Source organism: Diplotaxodon limnothrissa, linkage group LG14, assembly GCF_057381915.1.
Source record: "Diplotaxodon limnothrissa isolate DT_005_m linkage group LG14, D_limnothrissa_male_GT1.1, whole genome shotgun sequence".
Classification (NCBI taxonomy): Eukaryota; Metazoa; Chordata; class Actinopteri; order Cichliformes; family Cichlidae; genus Diplotaxodon; species Diplotaxodon limnothrissa.
The window spans coordinates 35682944-35707130 of NC_140609.1; the positions used below are offsets into that span (position 1 = coordinate 35682944).

At 40.9% G+C, this 24187-nt stretch overlaps 2 protein-coding genes across 6 annotated transcripts in view; one reads left to right on the forward strand and one right to left on the reverse strand.

Annotated features, from left to right (window-relative positions):
• Positions 1-136: 136 nt before the first annotated feature.
• prdm10 (PR domain containing 10) lies at positions 137-11053 on the reverse strand. Its single transcript, XM_085371069.1, has 23 exons — positions 11025-11053; positions 9768-9901; positions 9323-9484; positions 8723-8782; positions 8528-8632; positions 7918-8092; positions 7506-7747; positions 7106-7306; positions 6882-6954; positions 6610-6727; positions 6392-6512; positions 5813-6082; positions 5126-5470; positions 3702-3857; positions 3427-3606; positions 3239-3349; positions 2464-2664; positions 2241-2375; positions 1954-2124; positions 1360-1497; positions 1000-1174; positions 812-909; positions 137-546 (listed from the first exon to the last, which is right to left on the reverse strand). The coding sequence occupies exons 2-23, from the start codon at positions 9837-9839 to the stop codon at positions 358-360; spliced, it is 3498 nt and encodes a 1165-aa protein (XP_085227195.1). The 5' UTR covers positions 9840-9901; positions 11025-11053; the 3' UTR covers positions 137-357.
• Positions 11054-15576: 4523 nt separating this feature from the next.
• aplp2 (amyloid beta (A4) precursor-like protein 2) overlaps positions 15577-24187 on the forward strand; it is a 52390-nt gene continuing 43779 nt past the window's right edge. For all 5 annotated transcript variants that reach the window (XM_085371048.1, XM_085371050.1, XM_085371049.1 and 2 more), the window contains exon 1: positions 15577-15856. In XM_085371048.1, coding sequence (XP_085227174.1) covers positions 15785-15856 — 72 coding nt within the window. In that variant the 5' untranslated portion in view covers positions 15577-15784. The remainder of the gene's footprint in view (positions 15857-24187) is intronic.

Consider the following 24187-nt stretch of genomic DNA (forward strand, 5'->3'; position numbering starts at 1 on the left):
TTCAATAACTCAAGTATTAGCAGTTTCAATCCCAGTATCTTTTTTTAAAACATGTATTTAGGTTAGGGTTGTTTTTTTTTTTTTATAATCTGTCCAAAATAAAAGCATCACATTTTTTACTGTCGACTGACTTTATTTTTCTCATAAAGTTCTGGCAGCTTGCAACACAACATTTAACACTTTACAGACACATAAAACTGTGTTGATGCATTTCATCTCTGTATATACACACGTGACAGTGGCAGGATCACATGACAAGGTATTTGTTTATTCATGTGCGTACAAGCTGCTGTGGACAACATGCAGGATTAGTCCGTGAGTCTGCACTGGCTTTGCAAAGTAACATCACTGCACAGTTCAGGGCTTAGTGATGTGAACTTCACTGGTGCCACTACCATTTGTGGTTGTGGTGATGATGTACTGTGTGGTAGCTTGCTGATTCGTCGGCTGCTGCTCCAGTGGTTCGGTGTGTGTCTGGGTTGTGCTCTGAGGAAGAGTCTGTTTCGTCTCAAGCTCAGTCTGACCCTCAGAGATCACGTAGTGTGTCTGTTGGGATGATAACATTTCAAGTTATACAATAAATCTTTTTTCTTTTTCCTTTGACTAGGAAAAAGCAGGTTTCAAGTTTCCGCCTCCTATTTTTACCGCATATTTACGTAATCCAGCTTTTAACTGTAAATTATGAAGCATCATCTACTGTTAAGCAACACTTTCAAGTATGGAGCACTGAATATAAAAACATATGCTCATTGTGTAGTACAAAGCCAAATTCAACTGTCATTTTCATCTAACAAATATCAAATTCACTCACCGTTTTCACCTGGTTGCTGCTGACTCCAGATACAGGAGTGCTAGCCTCAGCTATCACATACTGTGCATGAGGTAGTGTCATCATCTGGATTTCAGACGCTGGAAGAACAGGAATAAATGATTTTGACTGGTAATCACAGAGCACAGAAGCATCAAAACATACGGCACGTGACTGGTTATGGTACTTACAGTAGCCTCGGTAGTTCCAGTTTCCCGGAATGTAAGCGTGCTGCACCGTCCCCTGCTGCTGGGGGCTGCTTGTCTGGAGGGTGTGGCTCTGGGCTAAAGTGACAGGAGTCAGTTGGGCAGGGCTCAACTCCTGACTAGTCTGCTGGGAGGTGGGGCTGAGGGGCTGACCAGTAACCTGAAAATCAGAAAAAGAGATTCGCGATTAACATTATGGTGCTTACAGGGTTTCGCTAATATGCAGAAAGAAACCTTATTACCCAAATACACTTAAGTTTCAAAACGACTGTTTTAAATGAGTCCTCAAATACAATAACTAATTACTCTAGCTTAAAATTATCCCCAGAGTCAGTGTGGGTTCACCTGGGTGGCACCTTGTCCAGAGCTTGAGGGCTCAGTAACCTGAATGTGTTGCACCTGGATTGGGTGCTGACTGTAACCATGAGGGTCGTGTAGCTGGTTCACATCTACTGTCGGGTGCTGGGAATGTGGGGAAGAAGCCTGGAAAACAGATAATATTACTTATACATAACTGATACATAGCAAACACTGTAACTATTTTGCTTGCATAGTTTCACACACAAAGACTGAAAGGTTCTTTAGAAGCAAAAACTACAACTAAAAGCAGCAATTTTCCAGAATTTTCACAGTAGCTGGTAGTTTTGCAGCTCTAATTACAAACTCAAAAACCACAAAGAAAGTAACAAAAGCTTCAAAATTGCTAGTTTGAACCCTTAAATTAACAAGGTCAACTTAATTAGATAATGAGAGAAAATTCTTCTTTTGATCAGGTAACCATATATAAGCTTCATTTCTGGAACTAGACATGAGTTTACACCAGCATGTTGGCAGTTTATGGAACACCTGCATTCTTTTAGGCAGCATCCTATCGAGATTATCAGCTTCCTAAGCATCTATGAACTTTTTAAATAATGTAGATTAGACTTTCATGCTTACCGGCGCTACCTGGACCACCTGAAGTTGAATGTGCTGTGGCTGGGACAAAGTACCTCCTGCCTGGGAGACAGGAATGTACTGGATCCTCTGGTAATCCCCCTGAGCTGTTCTATAGTCTGTGGTTAGTGTTTGAGAAAGTTCTGTCATAGCCTGGGTCAACAGATCTGTGGTCTGTGAAGAAAAGAAAATCCATACATTGAATATTATGAAATTTCCTATAGGCAAACTTTTCATTTATCCATGTTAAGGCAATATCCTCCTTATGTTTTTGTTTTTTCTTTTCTTACCACTACAGCCTCCGCTGTGGTACCATCTGTACTGATGACTGCAGGAGTGCTACTGATCACTGCTGTAGTCGGGATGGTGTTGGCTAGCTGAGCAAACTCTGGATGCTTTTTCCTGATATGTTGAACCATCTTAGTCTAAGAGAAAAAAAAAGCACACCTTATTGTGATTTCTACAAACAATCTCTATGGTAACAAATTTCTTCTTTGATAAAACTTCACTTGCCTTGCTGCTGTACTGTTTGGAGCAGTGTGGACAGCAGACTGGTGCAGTAGCAATGGTACCTGTCAGCTGTGTGTGTGTGCTCAACATAGGGTCTGGCTCACCAGGAGCAGCTGGGCGTAACTTACGGATGCTGGGAGGCAATTCTGCCCCTGGATGGTTTTTCAGTATGTGAGCTTTTCTCTTACTGGCACTCTTGTACACCTGCAGAGATCAGTTCATTTGATAGATTTAGGTCCCTTTGACACTAAATACAAACAAACTGGCACCAATTAATATCTGGCGCTTGACCAAGTGGGACTTGGTACACCTGGCATGTACTCATAGATAAAACAAAGGCAATAATGAGGTGTAGTTATTGGCGTTAGCTCCAGTTAAGAGTGATTAAAAATGACACAGAGGTGGACGCATGAAGTTATTTTAGTTGTTGTTTCCCATGGCAACGCCTATTAAGCGCCAAACAAACATATTTAGACATGTAACCGATGATATATTGGAAAACTAAGAACATAAAACACCTCTGCTGGTAGTGAAAGAAGAATTATCCAATAATTTGTTGTTTTTGGTTTAAAAACTCAATTTATATGAGACTGAAAGCTGATTACTTGCCATCAGAAACAAACTGATGTGACCTGCCCTCTGACAACCCAGACAGGATCCAGCCCCTCCACAACCACGATTTGATAAATGCATAGATGGACAACAGGCTATACTTTAAAATAAACAAATCAGTCCATCCCCAAGCTCCCTGTGGACAGAAAGGGGGGGATTAACAAACCTTGTCACAGTACTGGCAGAAGTAGTCCCTGTTGGGCTTGATAATTGGCAGCGTTAGCTCAGGCACGTCATCAATACGCATCTCTGGATGACGCTTGGACAAATGATTAACCTGTAACCAGAAGAATAAGAGTCACGACCACTGGAATTCAATATCAGGTTAAAATCTCTCCGTGAGTTGTAGCTCACCAGCATTCCTCTGCGTCTGAATCCCATCATGCACACTCTGCATTTGAACATGAAGCTCTCAAAGTCAGTGGTGGGGACCTTTAGTTTGAGGGTTTTGGAGCGGTGGATCCGGTCAGCCTTCTTGGCCTCTCTGTCAGGATTGTGCATCCGCTGCATGTGCTCCCGCAGCTTATCTTTTCTCTTATTATGACAAAAAAAAATGTCAGATTAGAACACATAACTATAAACTAACCTTATCAAGTGTTATCTCTCAATGCTGTTCCTTTTAATCTTACCTTGAACTGTTTGCCACATGTTGAGCACAGGAAGTCCTTGCGGTCAGAGTGGCGCAACATGTGCAAACGCAGCTTGTCAGGTCGACAGAAGGCCTTGTCACAGTCTGGGCACTGGAAGTTCTTCTCTGAATGGAAGCAGCGGATGTGCTTCTTTACCTAAAGAAAGGCATAGTTTGTGGTCTGGAACTGAGTGTTGTTATGTCTGTAAAGACATCTGAAACCTCATAACAGCATTAAACGTTTTAGTCACAAAAACATCAATGTTCTTGGAAATGGGCCATCTTTAACCTTGACCTACTAATTGAAGAAAACATTCAGCTTTAAATCCACCTGTTTAGACCTGCTTGTAAGGAGAATTAAAAAACAAAAAAACATGAGGCTATTTCAAATAGCTTTATAGACTAATATGGCTTAATTCATAAACCTTTTTTTTGTTTATTCTTTGCAAACCATAGACATGAAAGTAGGTCCGATCAACATGTTTAGTGACTATGCCCATGAAACCAAAAGCTGTACCTGATTTAAATTTGACTGCCCCCTTAAAGGTTTTCTCTTTCTGCAGCAACAACCTGCTCTGGATGCTCTACACTTGTATCAATACCTGAAGGTCTCATTCTGACACCTTGTAATTTCACTCAGGACCTCAAACTCAAGTAAAGGAACAATTATGAAATTCTCTGTCAAACCGACCCGACCTTCCTGTCGAAGAAAATCACCAGTGATGAGGTCTGAGTGTGAAAGCACAGACAAAACCACAGATTTCACGCCTAAAATGGGCTCAGGTAACTGGAATGAAACTTATATAGCACCTTTCTACATAATTTGAGCACTCAAAACACTTGCCGTCTTTGTACGGACCGGCATTGTTCTCCTTCGTTTTGTACATGACTTTTTGGGGGGCAAAGAAAAAGCAAGAATTTATTGGAACCGGAGAAAGAACGTTTTGCGGTGCTGCAAATGCTTGCATTTGATGCGGTACTTTGATTGTTTTGCCACGAGTTCCCGGCATGCAATGCACGAAAGTCACGTGGTCTGTCAATCTCTATTCAGTCAAACATCCATACAGCACTTTTATCTTTTTAAATCTAGCATTCACACACATGCACACACCGTGGGAGCGAATATTTAGTGAAAATAACCTTCTTTCTCTACCTTGTCTTCAAAATAAAATTCTAGCAGGAGCAAGTCGTAGGAACTGTAGCCAAAGTTAAAAGCAGGTGGAGTCTGATTTTTTTTTTCCATCTTACCTTGTATGACAAAAGACTTTTTTAAACAAGAACAGAAAAATATTTCAGGTACAAGGTCAGAGCTGTACAACTGTTGGTCAGCTAAAATGTCACATGTTAGCTAAGGTCATGTCCAACAAATTCTGTTAGCCCTGAAGGCTAGCTGTTAGCTCATTTAAAAATCACTGTTTCACTAACCTGGATGAAATCACTAAATGTCTTCTTGCACGTAGGACAAGCAAAGAAGCCATCCACAGCATGGACGCCTACATGGTCTTTGAGGAGGTCCAGCCTTTCAAAAGTTTCTGGGCACAGGAGACAAGAATAGGAGCGATTCTCTGTGTGTACCAGGAGATGATCATCCAGGGCCGAATCAGTCGTGAAGCTCTTGCTGCAAATGTGGCAGGAAAAGGTGTAGGCTTCCCGACCATGGACTCGCAGGTGCTGTTCCAGCTTGTCTTTGTCCCGGAAGGCCTTCCCACAGTTTGTGCATTTAAAAGGACGGAAACTCTTCCTGATAAAAAGGTGCTGCAGCGCTGCATTCTGCAAAAGAGAGAGACAGAGATCTACTAGCAGATACCTCAGCAATGTTTTCTGAAATCAGCTAAGACACACAAAGAGGCTGACAGATGCAGTGGAGTGTGTCAGAGGAGGGTATCTCCTGAGAAAAACATTAAACTATGGAAAATGACAAAAGGAATCCCTGAACCTTGTGTTTTTCAGTCATCCTCCAGGTTCCACCTACCTGCACATCCATCTGTGAGGGAAGCAGGCATTGAGGAAGAGAGACACACTGTTGTAAAGCAAGCATGGGCACTATGGCACCACATAAGCTAAATGAAAAGGTAAATGTTGCCTTTAAGCAGACAGAATCTCCAGTTTTACCCGTATTCTCTTGGCACGACGCATGTCTTGCGATGTGAGATGAGCATCTGATTGGACACTCTGTGCCGGATCCTCCTTTAATGGAATAGGCAGGTCTGTACTGGGGGGCGGCGCTACAGACTCTGGAACGGGTTCCCCAGCAGGAGGTATAAGCTGACTCTCTGTCTCTGTCCCGACCTCCCCTTCTGACTCTATCTCCACCACCTTGAGCCCATTCTGAGCTCCCTCTGCATGGTCTTCCACTGGTTTCTCTGTCAATTCGAGCATTTCCTAATAAAAAGATAAAGGGGATATTGTCATTTAGTCTTCCTACTCATCATTTCCCTATTTAGCATTTTTTGACTAATGTTATGATTTGATGAGTTAACATTTTAGTTCTTTTACTTTGCTCTAAGACAAAAGTACAAACGACTTTTCTCATCAAACAACTATTTTATGCATTAGGATTTCAAATGATTGCTTCATAATATCTTAATCTGTAACTTTCCAAAGAATCACTTTGTCTAAATTATCTCGAATCAGTGTTAAATCTTGACCTACTCCATTAATCAACACAGCATGTATTAATGCGCCACTTACTGTTGTCTTCTCTCCACCAGTATCTACTGGTGGATCCAAACGTATAAATTTAGGTGGGCGTCCAGGTCGTCTTCCTGTCCCGAACCTCTTCCTGCCTCTTCCTCGGCCCCGGCCTCTAGACCTGTGCGATTTGAACAACAGTGAAGACGTGATCGGGGCTGAATGCATTAAAAATAAAAAGAACAATTTGAGATAAGGTGATAAAAAAAAAGTTTTACCTGGTAACAGAGTTTAATTTGTCATCGTGCATATTGAGATGTTGCTGCAGTTGTTCAGAGCTCACAAAGCGACGGTTACACTCATAACAAGGCCAGTTCTTCTCTTGCTCCCGAAGCACTGTAGAAACAGGAGAAAGTGAGAAACAGAAGGAACCACGACAAAAACAATAACACATCACCTTTCTGATAGTTTAATACTTCAGATTAAAATAAGCAGGACAGAGGCATGGTGTTAATATTAAGAACAGTAAGGACGGAGTGCTGAGACAAACCTTTTCTCTCTTCTTCTGTAACATCATGAATTTTTTGATTTACAAACTCTGCATATGATGCTGCATACCAGACCTGCAATGGAAAATCTCATTAAAAAGACAGACTCCAGTGGTTTCTTTAGATATCCTTCATGTTTTTCACACTCTATTAGTTCTGGTTTGCGGCCTCTTAAAGCAGTTAAATCAAACTCAAATGAATGCATTCTGCTCTGAACAACACTGACCTTTAGCTCTTGCTTGGGTTGGATATTCTTGATAGTTGTGTAAAATATCTCTGAGCCGTACTGGTAGGCCACCAAGTTCTGCTCTAGGTGATTCTGAGCAGGTCTCACAAACATCATCCAGTTGCAACTGTCCTCATCAGAAAGGTCCAACCACATGTCATTAGACTTCTCTCCATCCTTCTCTGCATCCAGCAGACACACCTTAGTAAAAAAAAAGAAAGACAGATCACCAATCCAGTTTAAATCTCTGCTTAGGAGCTGTTTATATAGACATAAAAACTTTGTGGTATCCTGTATTTTCCCAGAATTCTCACTTACATTTTTTTCTTCCATAGAACAGTGCAAGAAAATACAATTAAATAAATATTGTAAATATCAGTGCTGTGCAGCAATTACTTACTTTCAAGTGAATGTAGTGGTCCTGCAACTCGCTCTGTGGAACCAGTGGCCCCTCCACAGGACCAAATTGTGTGCGCTTTGGGATGCGTCTCTTAGAAAACACTCCGCCCAGGAAGCGGTCAATGTACAGGACCAGAGGAAGACTGGCTCTTGCTTTGGACATCACCGGCCGGTTGGGGATGGGGTGGAGAGGACCGTGCTTCAGACAAACTGAGGGGTTTGCAATATTACACTCCTCGCACCCTGACAGAACACAATAAAAGAGCAAAGTCACCACCAATAGGTATAAAAAAATCTAACTGAAAACATTTTAAGGAAACTCACTTTCACTAAAATCTAAAAAGGCATTTTGGCAACCCGTATGAGGAAGCATAACCATAACATTGGACTTTTATTGACAACACTTAACTTACAGAGGTTGTGAGGGTTAAATGATTGAGGCTGATGCAGTTCCCAGTCGTCCATCTCAGAGTCTTCATCCTCATCTTCATCAGAATCGTCTGTTGAGTCTGTGGCCCCAAGAGGACTAGAAGGAGGGTCTGCGATGTCACCCATGGAGGTGAGAGAATTGGACACAGACAACTGCTCCTGTGGGAGGGGTGGAGGGGGGATTCCAAACAATGTAACAACATTCTTTGATCACGTAGTCATTTTAAAGTCAGGAAACATTTTTCTATATTCTTTTTGAGGGACTGATGCTGAAATGAAAATGTTAGCTAGTGAGATTTCTCAGGATGATTTTTGTTGCTAATCCATCATATGTCATTATTTATGCAGTGCAGTATGTCAGTAGAAAAAGAAAGACTGCATGCATCTGGTTACAGCAATAACTGGTAATGGAATTACAAAATAATGTTTCTGCTTGAATTTGTCAATTAGAAAGATGAAGCTCATCATTCATGAAACAGTTTGTGCTTGTGTTTCCCTACTTTGTACCTGAATGGATGTTAAAAACAAAAGCAGACAAAGGCTATTTACTTGTTTGAAAAGCTAAACAGCTCCACACAAACAATGCATCCTCACCTGGGAAACCGGCTCCAGGATAGCTTGTGGCGCATCTGCTACATTACTGAGAACATGCAGATTGGCTGCATTCATGTTCTGCCCGCCAGGCAGTAGCACTGTGACCTATAAACGACATTTAATTGGTTAAGGGTTCTCTAAAAACAATGTGGTGCAAAAGAGAGCAGGTAATTTGACAATAGCTGATAAACTCACCTGTTGAGTTGTACCGTCCTGCTGAATGTAAGCCACTTGTGGCTGATCAGCAAATACGGTCTGAAAGAACAATGAGGTGAGTATGTGGTACTTTGCAGTGAATAATGTTGTCAGCACATGACCTAAGTGAACAGGCCGCCATCCATCCACTGCCTGAAACCATCTGTTTTAGTTCCAGTTCCCCTCCTTTTATTTCAACCTTCTTTAACTTTAAACAGTTGGCTTGTTTGTCTGTTTTATCCATATTAGGAATATCTGTCCAAATTGACACCAGAGCCAAGACATGAAAAAAAAAAACCTGATACCTGAACTTTTGGCTCATAGAGAATATTTGGACGACAACAACATTACTTGAAACTTTGGCTATATCGAATATGGCCAAAGTATAAGTATAATTATTATTTTTTGCAAACTGTCTTATATAAGTCATGAAGAATGGCTTTCATAAAACAGGAGCCTAGTTAACACATTGTGTCCTGTTTGTATTAAACACCAAACACTGCCTGCCTAACAGGGCATATCGTCCTACTTACACATGGCATGTTCATGCCTAAAATGTCAGATAAAAATATCTCTCCTCTGAATAAGATCCCATCTTACCTGAGTGCCATCTGCAGGGTGTATGTAGACCAGTGTGTGCTCTGCAGACTCTACCGAGGTATAGGAGTTTCCATCTGCTGTATAAACCACCTGCTGCTGTCCTCTGTCTGCCTGATCCCCACTGTACACTATTTGGGCCACAGTGCCACCTTCAAAATGCACCTGCAACATGTGTATACATAACACAAAAGCTTTGAACCATCTGCAGCAATATTACATCCGATTTGATGAGCAGGAAACATTTATTTAGATGGGTCACTCTTTTCCATAAAAGTAAATGGTGAATTGACGATTTAGCAGCCACCTGTGCCAGCTGACAGAAAGTGGGTGTGTGCAAAAGATCAATTGTTAACATGCTTAAATTATTATTATTACACATCTTGCATCTTTTCAGTTTGTATGACTCTGCTGTAGCTGTTCAGACAAATCAAATAAGACGGTGGACCTGTGTGCCGTTGCTTGAGTCACTGTTAACAGTCTGACTCCACACTGCTGAGGGTTCCTGCTTGGTCTCCATGGCAGCAAGGTGCCAGGCCTTTCACCACAACGATAACTTCCCTCCTTAGACAGCCACGGTGTCTGCAATCCACAGAGATAAGAGGATTTGTGTTATTTTAATTAAAATAACAAAACATAACGATAAATAGAATAGCTAATACAGAAGGGGAGACGCTCATGTCATTGGTAGTTTGACGTCTAAAATCATAGACTAGCATTCAGAATTACATTTTTTGCAGTTTTTTTTTTTTTTCTACAGAAATGTTAATATTGTTAAGTATATTTATGAATGGGTGTCTGTCACACCTTCATCGATGTCATATTATACTTGTTGTATTAGTAGCTGTGAAGCTGCAACAATGGAGTACTGCAGTAGCCACTTTTGGGCTACATGGAAAAAGATACGAGCCCATAGGCCGTTTGAAGCTGAAATTTTGGCTCGCCAGACAGCGTTTCGCTCGGGTGACAGAGCATGCAAGCCAAAATAAAGGCAGCATGTTTCTTCGTGCACAGAAAGGACACACAAGACTCTCAGCGGGGGTACGAGGGAAAAGGCGGTTTGCCGGCAAGGCCGCCCGGAAAACTGTGTCTAAATACAACCGCACATCGGCACAAAAACCACGGTGAAAAATCATGTCTCGGTAAAGTCATTCAGAAATCTACTTGGTATAATCAATATTAGATTCAATTCCCCCCTATTTTAACCCCGCAGGTTCTCAGTCCCAACCGGACCATACCACAAAAACCAGTGCTGTAGAAACCCGGGCATATACTGCACTGCTACATTAGCATTACGCTCATATAGTCCCAATGTAAGGCCGCACTTTGAGACAAACATAACTTGTCAAGCTGAATGACATGGACCACATTTTACATTTTTTAGGAACATTGGTTTTGAAGCGCTAAGGGCCTGAATTATTTGGGTAGACCCACCCGTCCCCCATTTCTAGTTGAGTCCAGCCCTTCAAGTCTACTGTGAACAAGGAAGAACAGGCTCCATTTTGGGTGGGACTAACAACAACGGCTACATCTGAAGAGACCTACAGAAAAAAATACATTTTGTACCGATTTAGCTACGCTTAAACAATCCGCACATTTAATGTACAGTAACGGAGAGACTACGAAGCGATCGAGCTACAGAACGGGTCGTTAATCAGTCCCGGGTTTTCTTTAATTTTCTGGAAAACGTACAAGTTGTTCTTACCTCAGAATGGTAGCTGCAGAGATGGCCGCATTGCATATATTAACATAATCTGCCTGGTAACTCGCAAGCTCGTGGTTTCTGATTGGCAGTTAGTTACTTAAGAACAGGCGGGTGTGTTAGTTTAAGACGTTATTTTAACAAAATGTTTTTTGTATTCAGAGGACATATAAATTATTTTAAAATAAACACTGATGTTATAGTTGTAACTTCCTTTCGTTCTAGTTATAACATTTCAGTTTTAGCAGTTCATTTATAGCCAATCAAAAAATTATACCCTGTGGTCATCCAATTATATTTAATCACATCTACAGAGGCGATTCGCAACCTTTCAAAGTTGTGGTAACATTTTTACCACATCCATATGTGGAATATACAAATAAATCTCTTTATTTGTACATATAAATATTTTTTATGTCTATTAAAGAGTGGAGTTGTGACTTAAATACCACTGGAAGCACTACTGGTCGATTCCCTGTCGTGGACGCGTAGAAAGTAACGATCATCAAGTCAATTTAGCTGTAATACAGATTTATTTCCGGTACTTCCGGTTGTTACTGTTTTGGCCTGAAAAGGTCCGATGTCCACCTGCAACAGAGTATCTTTTCTATGTGCTAATTCTTAGTTTCACACAATTCTATTACTAATGTCTGAGTGTCTTTTGAAGCTGATTACCGGAACAATGAAATGCCTGTTTTTCTTGCAATGATGTTGCAGAATCAGAATACTTTATTTATTCCTACGTAAGTTATGTGATTACAGTTGCTGCAAAACAATAAGAACAGTAACAGATTAAATGAAGTTTAATAATACAATATAGTACAAAGTTAAATAATAATAAAAGAAATAGCTCTAATATATATAAATAGCTCAATTATAAGTATCCAGAATATTACAGGGATTGAATATGTATATTGCTCTTATAGTTGTAATGCTAGTGCCCTTAGATCTCCACTAGAGAGAGCCAAATACTCCTGGTAGAGGTTTTTCATGTTTATCTCGCTTTTAATGCAGTATTAAAATTATTTATTCTAGTATGATACTACTGGGTTTGCGATCCAGTAACGTTTGTAACCTTCAAGAAATTAGGCCACCACAGTGGTTGCTTTGTTTGATTGCTATAAAAGTAGATTTGCCATCACTTCAATCAAGTGCAATATAAACAATCATTGATTCTTGCACTTCAGTCTATGCTCAATCACCCACCATTTGTCATTTCCTGTTATTTTTTGTTTGTTTGTTTTACAAAACCATTAAGAGAACTTTGAGTGTTTGAACAGAAGGCCATCCATAATTGTGAAATGCAGCAATTTAGGAAAGACTTGAGCTCCTCATTCAGATAACAGCCTGGAGTAAGTATATGAGCAAGATTGTCAGTGGAATAACCTCACTGCAGAAAAATATTACGACTTTGCCTTTTATGGTGGAGCCGCTGCACAGAATAGACTGTAAAAGATATGTGAAACCCTGCTTTGTGTGTTTTGAAGAGCATTCAAATGACTTTTATTGAGGAAAACCATCTCGTACCTATTCGAAAAAGTACAGCAACAGGGAGATTGGCTAGAACTGATCTGAAGCAAGAAACTTCAAGATGAGTTTCTCACTGTCCTCAAGTGGTTTGGCTGAAACCCAGACTGAAACACTGAGTATCTGTGAATAAACCTGGTGATGCTTCCTAGTATGCTTAAGAGAATCTGCCAACAAGAATGAGAAATCATCTAAATCAAGGGTGTCAAACATAAAGCCCGGTGGCCAGAACGGAATCCAATTTAGTCCACTAGGTTGGCTTTAGGAAATGTGAAGCAAGGCATAAATGTTTAACTTTTAACTGTATTTTCATAAGTTTTACAGCTTTGGCTTCTGATAAACACTTCCCTCATTGCCATTCATACTATCCCAAAGTAAATGAGTAATATATAAACAGGGAAATCACAGAAAACTTCCTGTTTTTTCACATCTGTTATTTATATATATATATATATTCACTGGTTCAGGCCACTTAAAATCAAAGTGTATGTGACCCACAGTATGAAATGAGTTTGACATCCATGATCTAAATCTTACTTGTAATGTCTACCCAGGAAGTTATAATGACTGCTAGATTGACTTCATGGGTCTGATTATATTTGACATCAAGTCCACAACACAAACCCACTAGATCCTGCTGATTTCATGTAATGAATGAGTACTAAATACTTAACTGGGGGAAACTGACACTTCGTTGTGAGTTTGGTTACTTCATACTGAGACAATTCCTTAAACCTCTGAAATGTAACTCCACAGTTCACGTTGGATTTTGAATGCCTTCAGATAACTAATTAATTAACAGGTAGCATTACATTCAAGTGAACTTATTTTATACAGCCAAAGCAATTTTTTATTAAATAAATAATTTTAAAACAACAACAACAAAGTAAACATGTCATTTGTTGCATTCTCATTGGACTATATTAACTGGCAAGCCGAAACAGGAAATTAATTATCTCTCTTTTTTTCTGGATGTATTTTTACTCAGGTATCTGGGGATCAAACTGACACATACCAAAATTAATCAAAACATATGCAAATTAGAATTGCTCTGACACATCTAACAACTGATGTTATAAAAATTAATAACCGATCCGTGCATGCTGCCTGGAGCAAAAATCAAATTTACATGAGGCTTTTTTCAATAAACCATCAGAGAGAAATAGAACTGACACTCTAGTAAAACAAACTCAAGTCACAAAACACCCAAGCTGCATGTGTGTGCGACTGTGTGTTTATAATTACCTTATGTAAACAAAGAAAATCTAATTTTCTTCTGTGATGTTATGTTCAAAACTGAGGCATGCTGCTCACATCATTTGCAATCTTGTAAAATAGTCAAAGTCTATTCACTATGTTTGTATACAAATACTATGAACAAGACAAGTATCAACGGGTATCGTTTTAGTGAAAAGTGCTTTTTCCTGAACATGTTCTGTTTAGCTAACAGCCTAAATTAGTAAGTTTTGCCAAATGGACCGTTGAGGAAAGACAGAGATGCCCAAAAGAATCCTGAAAGCTTCTTCAGAGCTTTCAGGTTGAATGTCTCCATAGACCTGGCATCCAGACCTCCACATGTACAAGACTGTTTATTTGTTTGCCATATGATGATGTACTCCTAGCCATGCTCTCTTTCAGCTTCAGTCCCATTCACAACATTACAGCATAACTTTTCTGATTTAAAAAGCTAAAAAAGAAAGCTAAACAAACTAAAGTGATGTTCTTAAATTAGAAATCTAACTAGAAAACTGAACCTTTCATGTATTACTACAGTTCAAGGTTCTGAGATTGAGTTAGTATCTCAGTACAAGTACTTTGAAATTACAATTGATGACTCACTATTGTTTACACCTCACATTAAGGAGCTGGTCAAGAAATATAAACTGAAACTTGGGTTTTACTTTAGAAGAAAGTCCTTTTTCTCATTTGAGGCAAGACAGAGCGTTGTAGTTTCCACGTTTATTATTGGACTTGATTACAGTGATGTTACTTATATGCATGTGTCCAGGGAAGACCTACATATGCTAGTTTCCATCTATCAAGCGCACTGAGGTTCGTTACAAGTTTTAAAACTCTTATTCACCGCTGAACATTGTATGCATGGGTTGGGTGGATTCAACCACTGGGATATTCTTATCTATAAGGTAATTGTTGGTTTGCCCCCAATTTATTTATACACTTATATTCATCAAAATGTGTGGGAGGTCTTAGGTCCTAAGAGTTATTCATTTTATCTGTTTCAAAGGTTTGCAAATTATATATGCATTATATACACCGTATATATGTGTAGTATTGTTGCATTGTTTTCTTTTAGTTAAGTATGTAAAAGCTTATTCCACTAATCTGTTAAAAATATTAAATCATTGGCATCAGTATGTCAGTAAATGTGTGTAAAAGAATGTGTGTAGAGATTATGTCAAATTATTATTATTATTATGTAAACATTTTAAAGCCAACTGTACTCCACATATGTGGTGCAGTAATAGTAATGCAAACCTGAAGATTCAGATGGGTTAAAATTATGCTTCGGGATTCTGCTCAAGCTTTTAAGACGAATAAAGTACAAGCCAAGTGGTTGTGACCAGTAATGCTGCTACCTTTCATGTTGTGTTCATAAATTTTATGTATACATTTATTATTATAAAAATGCAGCGGTACTGACTTTAAGTGACACATGAAAAAGAAACTCGCCCATATTCCTCGTTTCCGGAAACGTTGGCACAAAAGCTCACTGTCTGAAAAAAAAGTTCGTCTTTAAGTGAAGAAGTCTTATAGCCCACAGCTTACTGCAGATAAATATAGTTAGGTATATTTCATTTAGTAAATGACATTATTCCTCCAATAAGTGTCCCAATATTTTGCGTCAGCTGTTAATTCTAATGTGCTTTATATTTTTGGGTGGATGGTGTTTGCGCGCTAGCCGCCTGATGGCGCAGTGCGCACTGCTCTGGATCAGAGGAACCAGGGGAGGGAGGAGGCAGCAGGGGCAGATCAGCCGCGCCACAGACACACAATCCACATTTCCAGAGGAGAGCGACAGTCAGCCCCCCCTCCAACGTTTTCTGTCGAGCTCGGGTAACAAAACAAGCGAAGCAGGACTCGTCTCGCTCGTCGGGGTCTGATCATCAGATTGTTCCCTGGACTTGATTTGGTCTTTATTCTCTCGGAGGTCACCTTACAGAAATAGCTCACAGGATATAAGTTATTTACAGTAGCATTATCCGAGATCCTGGAAGATGGGTTCGGTCCCAGCGATATCTGTCCTTATTTTGGGCATTGTGGTTCCAACGTTGGCCGGCTACATTGAGGTATGTGAGAAGAAATGTTTCCTGATTTACTGTGTAGGCCTACCAGGTTAGTCTAAGATCCAAAGACCAATGTGGTAGCCTCAAGCAAAAGCTGATTATTTTGCCCTGTCCTCACATGAGGTACTTACGGCTAAGCTTTGCCGATCTTCTAATGAATACACTATGTTACCTTGGTTGATGTGAAATATACTGATAAGACTTTTTCTCTTCCACACTCGGATTCCCACAGGTAGCGGAATGAATTCAGCAGGGAGGAAAGGGTTTATGAAATTTTTGTTACCTGCTTTTTTTATAGTTGCAAATGCTTCGCCTTGTGTTCATACATATTAAAACTACTTAAATATTACTCAGTTTACTTCCTTTAATTCATTCTGATGCACTGATTGCAGTTTATTGGCGAGTTGACCAGCGTGGGGCTCAAATGTCCTATAACGAGAACTATAGCAGGATTTGGTGCAGAGATCAAACAAAAGACAATTGGTGCTTAGTCAGGCATTTAGGGAAACATAGAACCTCTGCACTGGATCACACACAGTCATGCAGCCTGCTGTACGTCATGAATGTATAGACGATATTACAGAAAGGGGTATCCTTTTACCTATGCAGTCTATTTTAATTGTAGCTTTTCCTGTGTCAACAGGATGTCCACCTTTTATAGCAGACTTGAGTTCCTGCTCTATAGAGTGGATAATATATTTAGAAGCACTGAATTACCTCTCAGTAGTTGATATGTTTGACACAAATGGTCCAATTGTTGGTCTCCTTGTTCAAGCACTCACGCTCTCACACTTGCACACTTATCTACGTGATGTCCTATTTTCCTGCTGGCTCACCAAAACTGTGATGCCTGCAGTGTCAGACGTGTGTGTCAGTGGATAACAATGCACCCATTTTCACAGCAAACAGCCCCACCACCCTCCTCCCCCTCAGAGGTTAAGCATAAGTATTGCTGCTTACTGTGGAAGCAGCCATGACAAAACATTTTAACGAGTTATCTTTTCCTGGCACTTGTATTTAGCAGGGAATGTTTCTCTCTCCTGTATTTGCGACCCCCAAAAAAAACCTCGGCCATTTTGAGGCGGTATTGGCTGGCATTGTGTGTGGGGAAATAATGGTTATTATGTCCCCAACAAAATCTATGCTGCTGCACACTCTACAAAGACCTCTCCCCTCTGCAATGATTGCCTCCTCAGTCAGCCTTACTAACCACACGGACGTGCTGATCGATACAGGACAGACTCTCCTGAGATGATTAATGGATGAAATCAATGAATTTCCTGATCAGTCATCCAGATTAAATTCAGAAATTTATGGAAGCTGCTCTGCATCTTGACTGTAATGCACATGCTGAGGATTCCTGTGGTTTAATCGATGGGTGTCCTGGAGGACGGGCCTTTTTTCTTTGTTGGATTATTGCAGTAAAACACTGCATGGACAGAATATGGATATTCATATTTGTTTTTGCACCTGCCTTCTTTGCAAATACACTTTCTTCACAAAGAAAAAGATTTGATATTGAACCAAACTATGCTGCTGTTAGGTAAAACAGAAATAAAAATGCCTTAGAGCTGAAGAAATAAGATGACAAACCCCAAGGGATAAATATTTTACAATGTATTTATTCAATTTATGATCTGACTATTCAGGATCAACATCAGCTCACAGCTCAATTTATTAAGGTAAAATACATATTCACAAAGGTTAGCTTTTTTCTAAGAATTGAGTTGAACACTGAGGTGTATCTAAACAGACACAATAATGAAGTCAAGCTGTTTTGCCCTTTCAATATAAATATCAGTAGTTTGAACCAAGCAGCCATCTTCCTCCTTTTCACTGCTGCTTTTGTTTGCTAGTGGAGTCGCTGGTGTGTGGAGATTGGGCAATGCTAATGAGGTTGTGGACGCACAGCTAAGGTAGCTGAAGCCACTGAGAGCTTCTAAGAATCACTCACTGTTGCTCAGACATGGTTGTTGCCCCTCTCATCCAATACTCACCTTCCATTGTTCCTCATTTCTTTTCAGTTGTGATTGTCAAGCTTCTAAGAATCACACTGACCATTTGTCAGACATGGTTTTCCCCTTTTATCCAGTATTCACCTTCCGTTGTTCCTCATTTTGTTTCTGCTGTGATTGCCAAACTGCTCTCTCGTTTTGTAATTCCGCCTTTTTCGTGTTTCGGGAGTAGCCTGCTGACTTCAGCTGTGCAAACAGTTTAGTTTTGTTGAATACCTGTGAGAGTGGCAGATTGTGAGCTTTTGTTTCTTCAGCTGTAGGTTAGCTTTCTCATCTGGCCATCTCTGTATTGCAGGGTTTACTGCAGTGAGGTTTGTTTTTTTGTGTGTGTGTGTTTTGTTTTGTTTTTTGACCGTTTCATTTCAGATCCAAAAAACAAGAATCTGGGTTTTTATTTAAATGTCACTCACTTGTGGAGAATCATGAGTGAACAGCTGCATCTTTTCTGGAGATAATTTGGAAATGAGAAGCAGGTTTACCCAGAGAATTACATCACACACAGGCATTCGCCAATATAGCTCCCACTGGATTAATAGAATACAGAATATCAGGAACAGCTATTACATTCAGTACATTTTATTCTCTACTTACTTAGCAAACAGTGATTATCACAACGCACACAGTGTAAAATGTAGTGTTATGCAACACCACATCACATTTTTGTGCCTGTCATTAAAAAATGTTAGTGTTTTCCTTCAAGCTGGCCTGTAGCATCAGATACATCATCATGTTTCTAAGCTCAAGGCAAGACAGAACTTGTATGGAAGAGACAGCAGTGCTAACTCATGCTAGTAGAGTGACTTTGGCAAAACTCTGTTTACAAACATGCATTAGTCAGAATAGCCTTAGAGGAATGGACGAGCAGAGGTAATCGAGAGAAGATTTTTTCCTCTTTCAACAATGTTTTCTCATAAGCCAAAGCCTGTGTGCGTGCTTATAGGCAAGCTGATATTAAAGTGTGCTTTCAAGTGTATTTGCTCTGGATATGGGCTGATAGTGAACAATTGCATGTGAATGACTGCCCCCACTTGGTTGTGATTGTTGGGGCGGGAGCTATGGAGCTGTCGGTTAGCAGGCTTGAATGATTTCCTATGAAGGCCTTTTGTGTGTCCTTGAATAGCCTGAGACAACCCAGGGTGTCCTTACCATACAGAGGGGATCTCGATGCCCAGCAGAAATAAGGACAAAGACTGCTGGCAATGTTTTATCTGGGAGCATTTGCATTTGATAATGATCTGTCAATATAACATAGTGGGTGGTGGAGCACAGTTAAAGCCTTCCATAGGCTGGTGCTTTTCTTTGCTCTGTAAGCTGTAAAGATTGCCTTTTTGACCTCCACGTTCAGCCATGTCAGTCAAGGTGAAGGCGGTGACATGTGCTCCATCAGCAGAGCATCAGCCTCACCCGCCCTTGAATTTGTAGATTAGCACCTAAAACCTTGCTTTCAATTGTTGGGACAGCCCCGTATCCCAAGAATCCTCTTAGTGACAAGAAACACTGGGTGCTTATAGATCTGCAAAGGGAACGGTACTAATCCCAGAAACCCTGTCCCAACACACACTCATACGCTCACTGATTTCACTCGCCCACACAGTGAGACCCTCATTTCCACACCCTGCAGAGGCAAACTGACTTCAAAGTGGCACAGAAAACAGTGAGTCACCTGTGTGTAATATCAGTGGCGTTCGCTCAACACTGAAGTCTGCTCTATGGCTAACAGTAGGAAGGTATGTCTGATTGAATCTAAGCCCTTAATCTCTAACCTTTCATTTCCTCAAAGATACCTTCCTGCCACTCGGTTCATCTAGACTTTTCTGTCTCCGTCTGTCTCTCCGTCTTTCTTTTCACTGCCTGATTCTTGGCTGATTCTTCCTCCAAGCTTGTGCATGTCTCCTGGAGCGATTCCATCGACAGACACACTCGCGGCTCATCCCAAGGATTTAAATAGAGAGGCCTCATCAGGCGAGCCTTGTTCTCACGATGCCAGGCTTTGTCTCCGAGGCTCTGCGTGCGCCCTAATTATCCAAAGTGAGCAGAGTTGTCTTTTTTTCTTTTTTGCAACTGGAAATGTGTCTGCGTGTGGGTGTGTGTTTGTGCACCCGAGTCCTCTTGCAGCTCTGCTCATCACATATTTAGTCAGTTTTTCTCGGTGAGAGATCCTGGGCGATGGGGACTTGGCTCAGAGTCAGTGGGTTCAAATCAAGACACCCATGGCTGCACATCACTTAAGTTGCATCAGGCCCTCTGCCATATGTAGGACAATCTGCACAGCCATAACAATCTACCCCATGTATATGCAGTCAAGGTGAACGGCACTACACCTGTGTCTGTGTATTCTCAACAATAGCCTGGCTCAGCACAGATGCCAAGATGTCAGTTTGTATGCCACAGTGCTCAGGAATGCATAGCCTGAAGTCCAAAGGCCTCACTTTATTGTGCTGTGAGCAGCTCTGTTCCTGTGATAGCACTGAAAGTAACTATACACTGTGGCGAGTTCAGCAGACAAACACATGCCTTTTAATCCGTTTTAAAGGAGCCCTGCCATTTCGGACTTTATTTTTTAATGTAGTTTCTGTTTGACAAAGAGAAGTCAGTCAGTGTGGGCTGGATAAACCCTGTCAACCCCCTACTCGGTTTGAACGTGGGTTTGTGTGTGTTTGTGTGTCCCCGCAGCTCAGTGAGTCACTCTTGCTGCTTGAAATTTTCTTCCCATGAATAAAATATCTGGTGTGCTATCTATGAGTTACAGTGCACTCGTGTCTGTGCTTATGGCCCCACCTGTCTCACCCTTAGTCCCTGCTTGTCCATATGAGAGGAGGACTTTGTCTACTGTCCCCTCCCCTCGCTCCTGGTCTTATTCAGGTGTGCAGATCAATGAGTCATGTGCAGGCGCGAGCGAGGCCTCTGCACTGATTTGTCTGGGGGGTTTTTTTTCCTCTTTTCTTTTCTTTTTTTACTTGCACACAGTGGGATAAGATAGAGGCAGGCAGCAAAGAATCAAAGAGCCAGTTTAACTGTGTGCCAGGCATTGTTTCCTGCTGTTTGCATGCAAAAATTACTCAAGGGGTGTGTGTTTTGTTTTTTTGGGGGGGTTTTTGCCCCCCCCCCCCCCCTTCCCCCCTCCCCCCCTCCCCCCCTCAATCTGTTTGAACCCATCTTCAACTGAGTTTCGTCTCTTGGCAAACAAGAGGAGTGAAATCAGACCTAGTTTTCCAAACTTCAATCATAATTGATGTCTTTTCTTGGATGCCATTTTTCGTTTCTTTATTTGTGTGTGAGAGAGCTTGTGGGCTGGTCTGGTTGTTTTTTTTTGTGTGTGGCTATATTTGTGTCTGTCATTATTTTCCACGGTGTGTGCTTGCAGCATGCTGGGAGGTCATATCTTTTGGTGTGTTGTGTCTTGGTGTCGCATTGAACGTGCTTTGGGGCATGATGGGGATGATCACAGACACAGTGACTGCTCTGTTGTTTTGGGATGGCTTGGGTCCCATTTGATAAGGTTTTTCTCTTAACTTAAACTGCATGCACAGGTATAAGCACAGAGTGCCTTTTTTTGATTGGTTAATGGGGGAAAGGTGGTAGTCTTGTCTTGATAAGCAGGCTGAATGACTGGCAAGCTATTTTGCTGCCACAGTGCTCTGTTTTGCTGAGAGCACTGCACAAATGCTCCACCCGCTGCCAGGGAAAACGGAGCATGCTAGTTCCAGCTCCCTCCCTGTCCGTCTTCCTGCTTACTGGGCTTCCTACATATCTCTTCCCACTTTGCTTCTGTGCCTGTAGTAGAAATGCTATCATCCAAATTGAAACCAAGGACAGCACAGACTTCATCCTTTTCTTTTATCCTTTTTTTGCCCCCTCCCCTCCTCTGTGTGTGTAAAGAGATGAAAATGTCAGAACAGTAAGAGATAGAAGCATTGCAGTGTAACTATATACCCCCAGAGAGAGGCCTGCTTCGGGTGCTTCTGCTTCTGCTGCCGCCGTCGCCATCGCTGGTACTCGAGCTTTGTGACGGCCCTGTTAGCAACCAGTCTGATACAGCACTTTCTCAAGGAGAACGTGGCCAAGGACAAACAGCAGCCCTGTAGGATGCTCCCCTGGGGACTAAGACATAACAAGGGAAGATTGTACCCATAAAAGAGAGAAGGTGAAAAGGGAAAACCTGGCATTGAAGCATGAGATGTATTTTTTCTTTTGATCGAATACAGAAAAACATTTTTCCTTTGAGTTTTGCGCCCCCATAATTATGTGTTCTGCTCCTATATTCATGCACTGCAATTAATTCAGTAATAGTTCTTCATGCATGGTGGAGAGCTACAGGCTGCCGATCCCCTCCCTGCCCTGACAATGGGAATAAATGATAGATTTTTGTGTGTTGTATAGATTAAGGACAGGCTAAAACATGGGAATGTAGTGTAGTTTGGAAATAAGGGAGTATTTCAGGATATTTACATTTAAATATTTTTAGGAATATATGTTTATTTTACAGGGTCAGGTAGGCAAAAGGACAGACTTGTGAATGGGGATTATTTTTCAGTGTTTTTCAATTTTCATTTTGAAGGAATTGAACTTGTCTTTACAAATCATATTTCTTTCACAATGCCCCAATACAGAGGTCGGCAACCTGCGGCTCTTTAGTCCTTATAGTGCGGCTCCGCGTGGTTTGGGAAAATAAATCTGAAGTGTATTTTATTTATGTTAGTTATTTTTTAACTTGTAGTTCTAAATTGGAAGATTATTGTAATATTGAAATATAAAAATTAAATTATATTATATTATTTTTTTTCATCGCTCAAAATAAGCGTCACACTCGCGGAAGCCGGTATACCCGGCGAAACGCCGTGCCTTTATCGAGACTTTCAACCCCAGGTAGGCCAGTTACGGATCTTCGGATCCAAATTATGTCAGCAGCTATTCTCCACCGTGAACTATGTTAAAAACAGACACCGCTCACGTAGAGCTGGGCGATAGAACGATAACGATATGTATCGCGATATAACTTTTTCTCGATAGAAAAATTAACCTATCGCGATAGACCTCGCCGCTCTTGTCCTCTTAAAAAAACAAAAAAAAAAACCAAAAAAAAAACCAGCCAATCCAAATTAAGTAGCGCAGAGCCGAACCAATCACAGCCGCAGCGTCACGTCACGTGACTTGTTACGTACAGCACAAGTGCCAAGCCGCACATGTGTATTTGTTTGGGAAGCAGCCAGCCACCGTACCGCCCGGGTAATGGAGGAAATTAGTGTGCCGACTAGAAAAATCAACCGAGCGTGACCGAAGGTTACCGAAGAGAAAACAGATGATGGTTCCAATGCCGGAGAGATTGTCAAACGGAAGAGCCATAGAAGTTCCGTAGTGTGAAGGTATTTCGGCTATTTCAAGTCTGACAAAAAACAGAGTAGCGTGCACTGTAAATTGTGCCGAAAGCAAGTCTGGAAATACAATAAACTGGTGCATGCGCTACGTCCACACGTACCCGGGTATTTTTGAAAACGCAGATTTTTCTATGCGTTTGCACCTTTCGTCCACACGTAAACGGCGTTTTTGGTCACTGAAAACGAAGATTTTTAAAAACTCCGGCCAGGGTGGATATTTTTGAAAACTCCGTTTTTGCATTTACGTGTGGACTAGAAAAACGGAGAAAACGCAGCGTCAAAGGTGTGCGCATTTTTTGACGTCACACTGTGCGCCACGTTATTGTTTCGGTGAAATGAATTTCTACAATACTGTTACTGTTAATTCTACTCTCTGCAGTGTTTAAATGCTTACATATACACACAGTTACTGTCCCTCCACACATACCACTCGGTTCTGCTTCTATGCCCCAGCTTTGTTTACTTTTTCCCACCGAGGCTTCTAGACTTCTGATTGGCCAACATTTCTGCATGGTTAGGAATCTAGCGCCACCTGCTGCTTTGGCATGTTCATACCAGCGTTTTCCTTCATTTCTGCCTTTACGTGTGGACGGGATTATTTTTTAAAATGAAAACGGAAAATCTCCGTTTTCAAAAACACCCGTGTACGTGTGGACGTAGCCTCAGTCTCTGACTGGAAGCGCTAATTCGTCATTCGGCTTTTGTCAGACTAAAGTAACTGTTAAAACTGTTTGAAAAGCTAAGCTATACAACAAGGAGAGATTGAGAATTTCCTTTTAGTTCTCAGTTTATTTGATATTGACAAAAGTTAGTCAATTTTGTCTGTTCTTCTGTAAAACAAACTAAGATTTATTTTTAGAATTAATATTTTGTTTATAAGTGGAATTGACAATTTAGTCGTCTATTTCGTTTGTTCTATTTTGAAACTTAAACGCTTTAGCGGC

What these genes read in the sequence shown, in the direction of transcription:
- prdm10 (XM_085371069.1), bottom strand. Translation starts at nt 9,839, where the DNA reads ATGGAGACCAAGCAGGAACCCTCAGCAGTGTGGAGTCAGACTGTTAAC. An exon ending in ACCACTACATTCACTTGAAA is followed by an intron (nt 7,307 to 7,505) that starts GTAAGTAATTGC and finishes TTTTTTACTAAG; the next exon opens with GTGTGTCTGCTGGATGCAGA. An exon ending in CCAAACAGTACAGCAGCAAG is followed by an intron (nt 2,376 to 2,463) that starts GCAAGTGAAGTT and finishes TTTTTCTCTTAG; the next exon opens with ACTAAGATGGTTCAACATAT.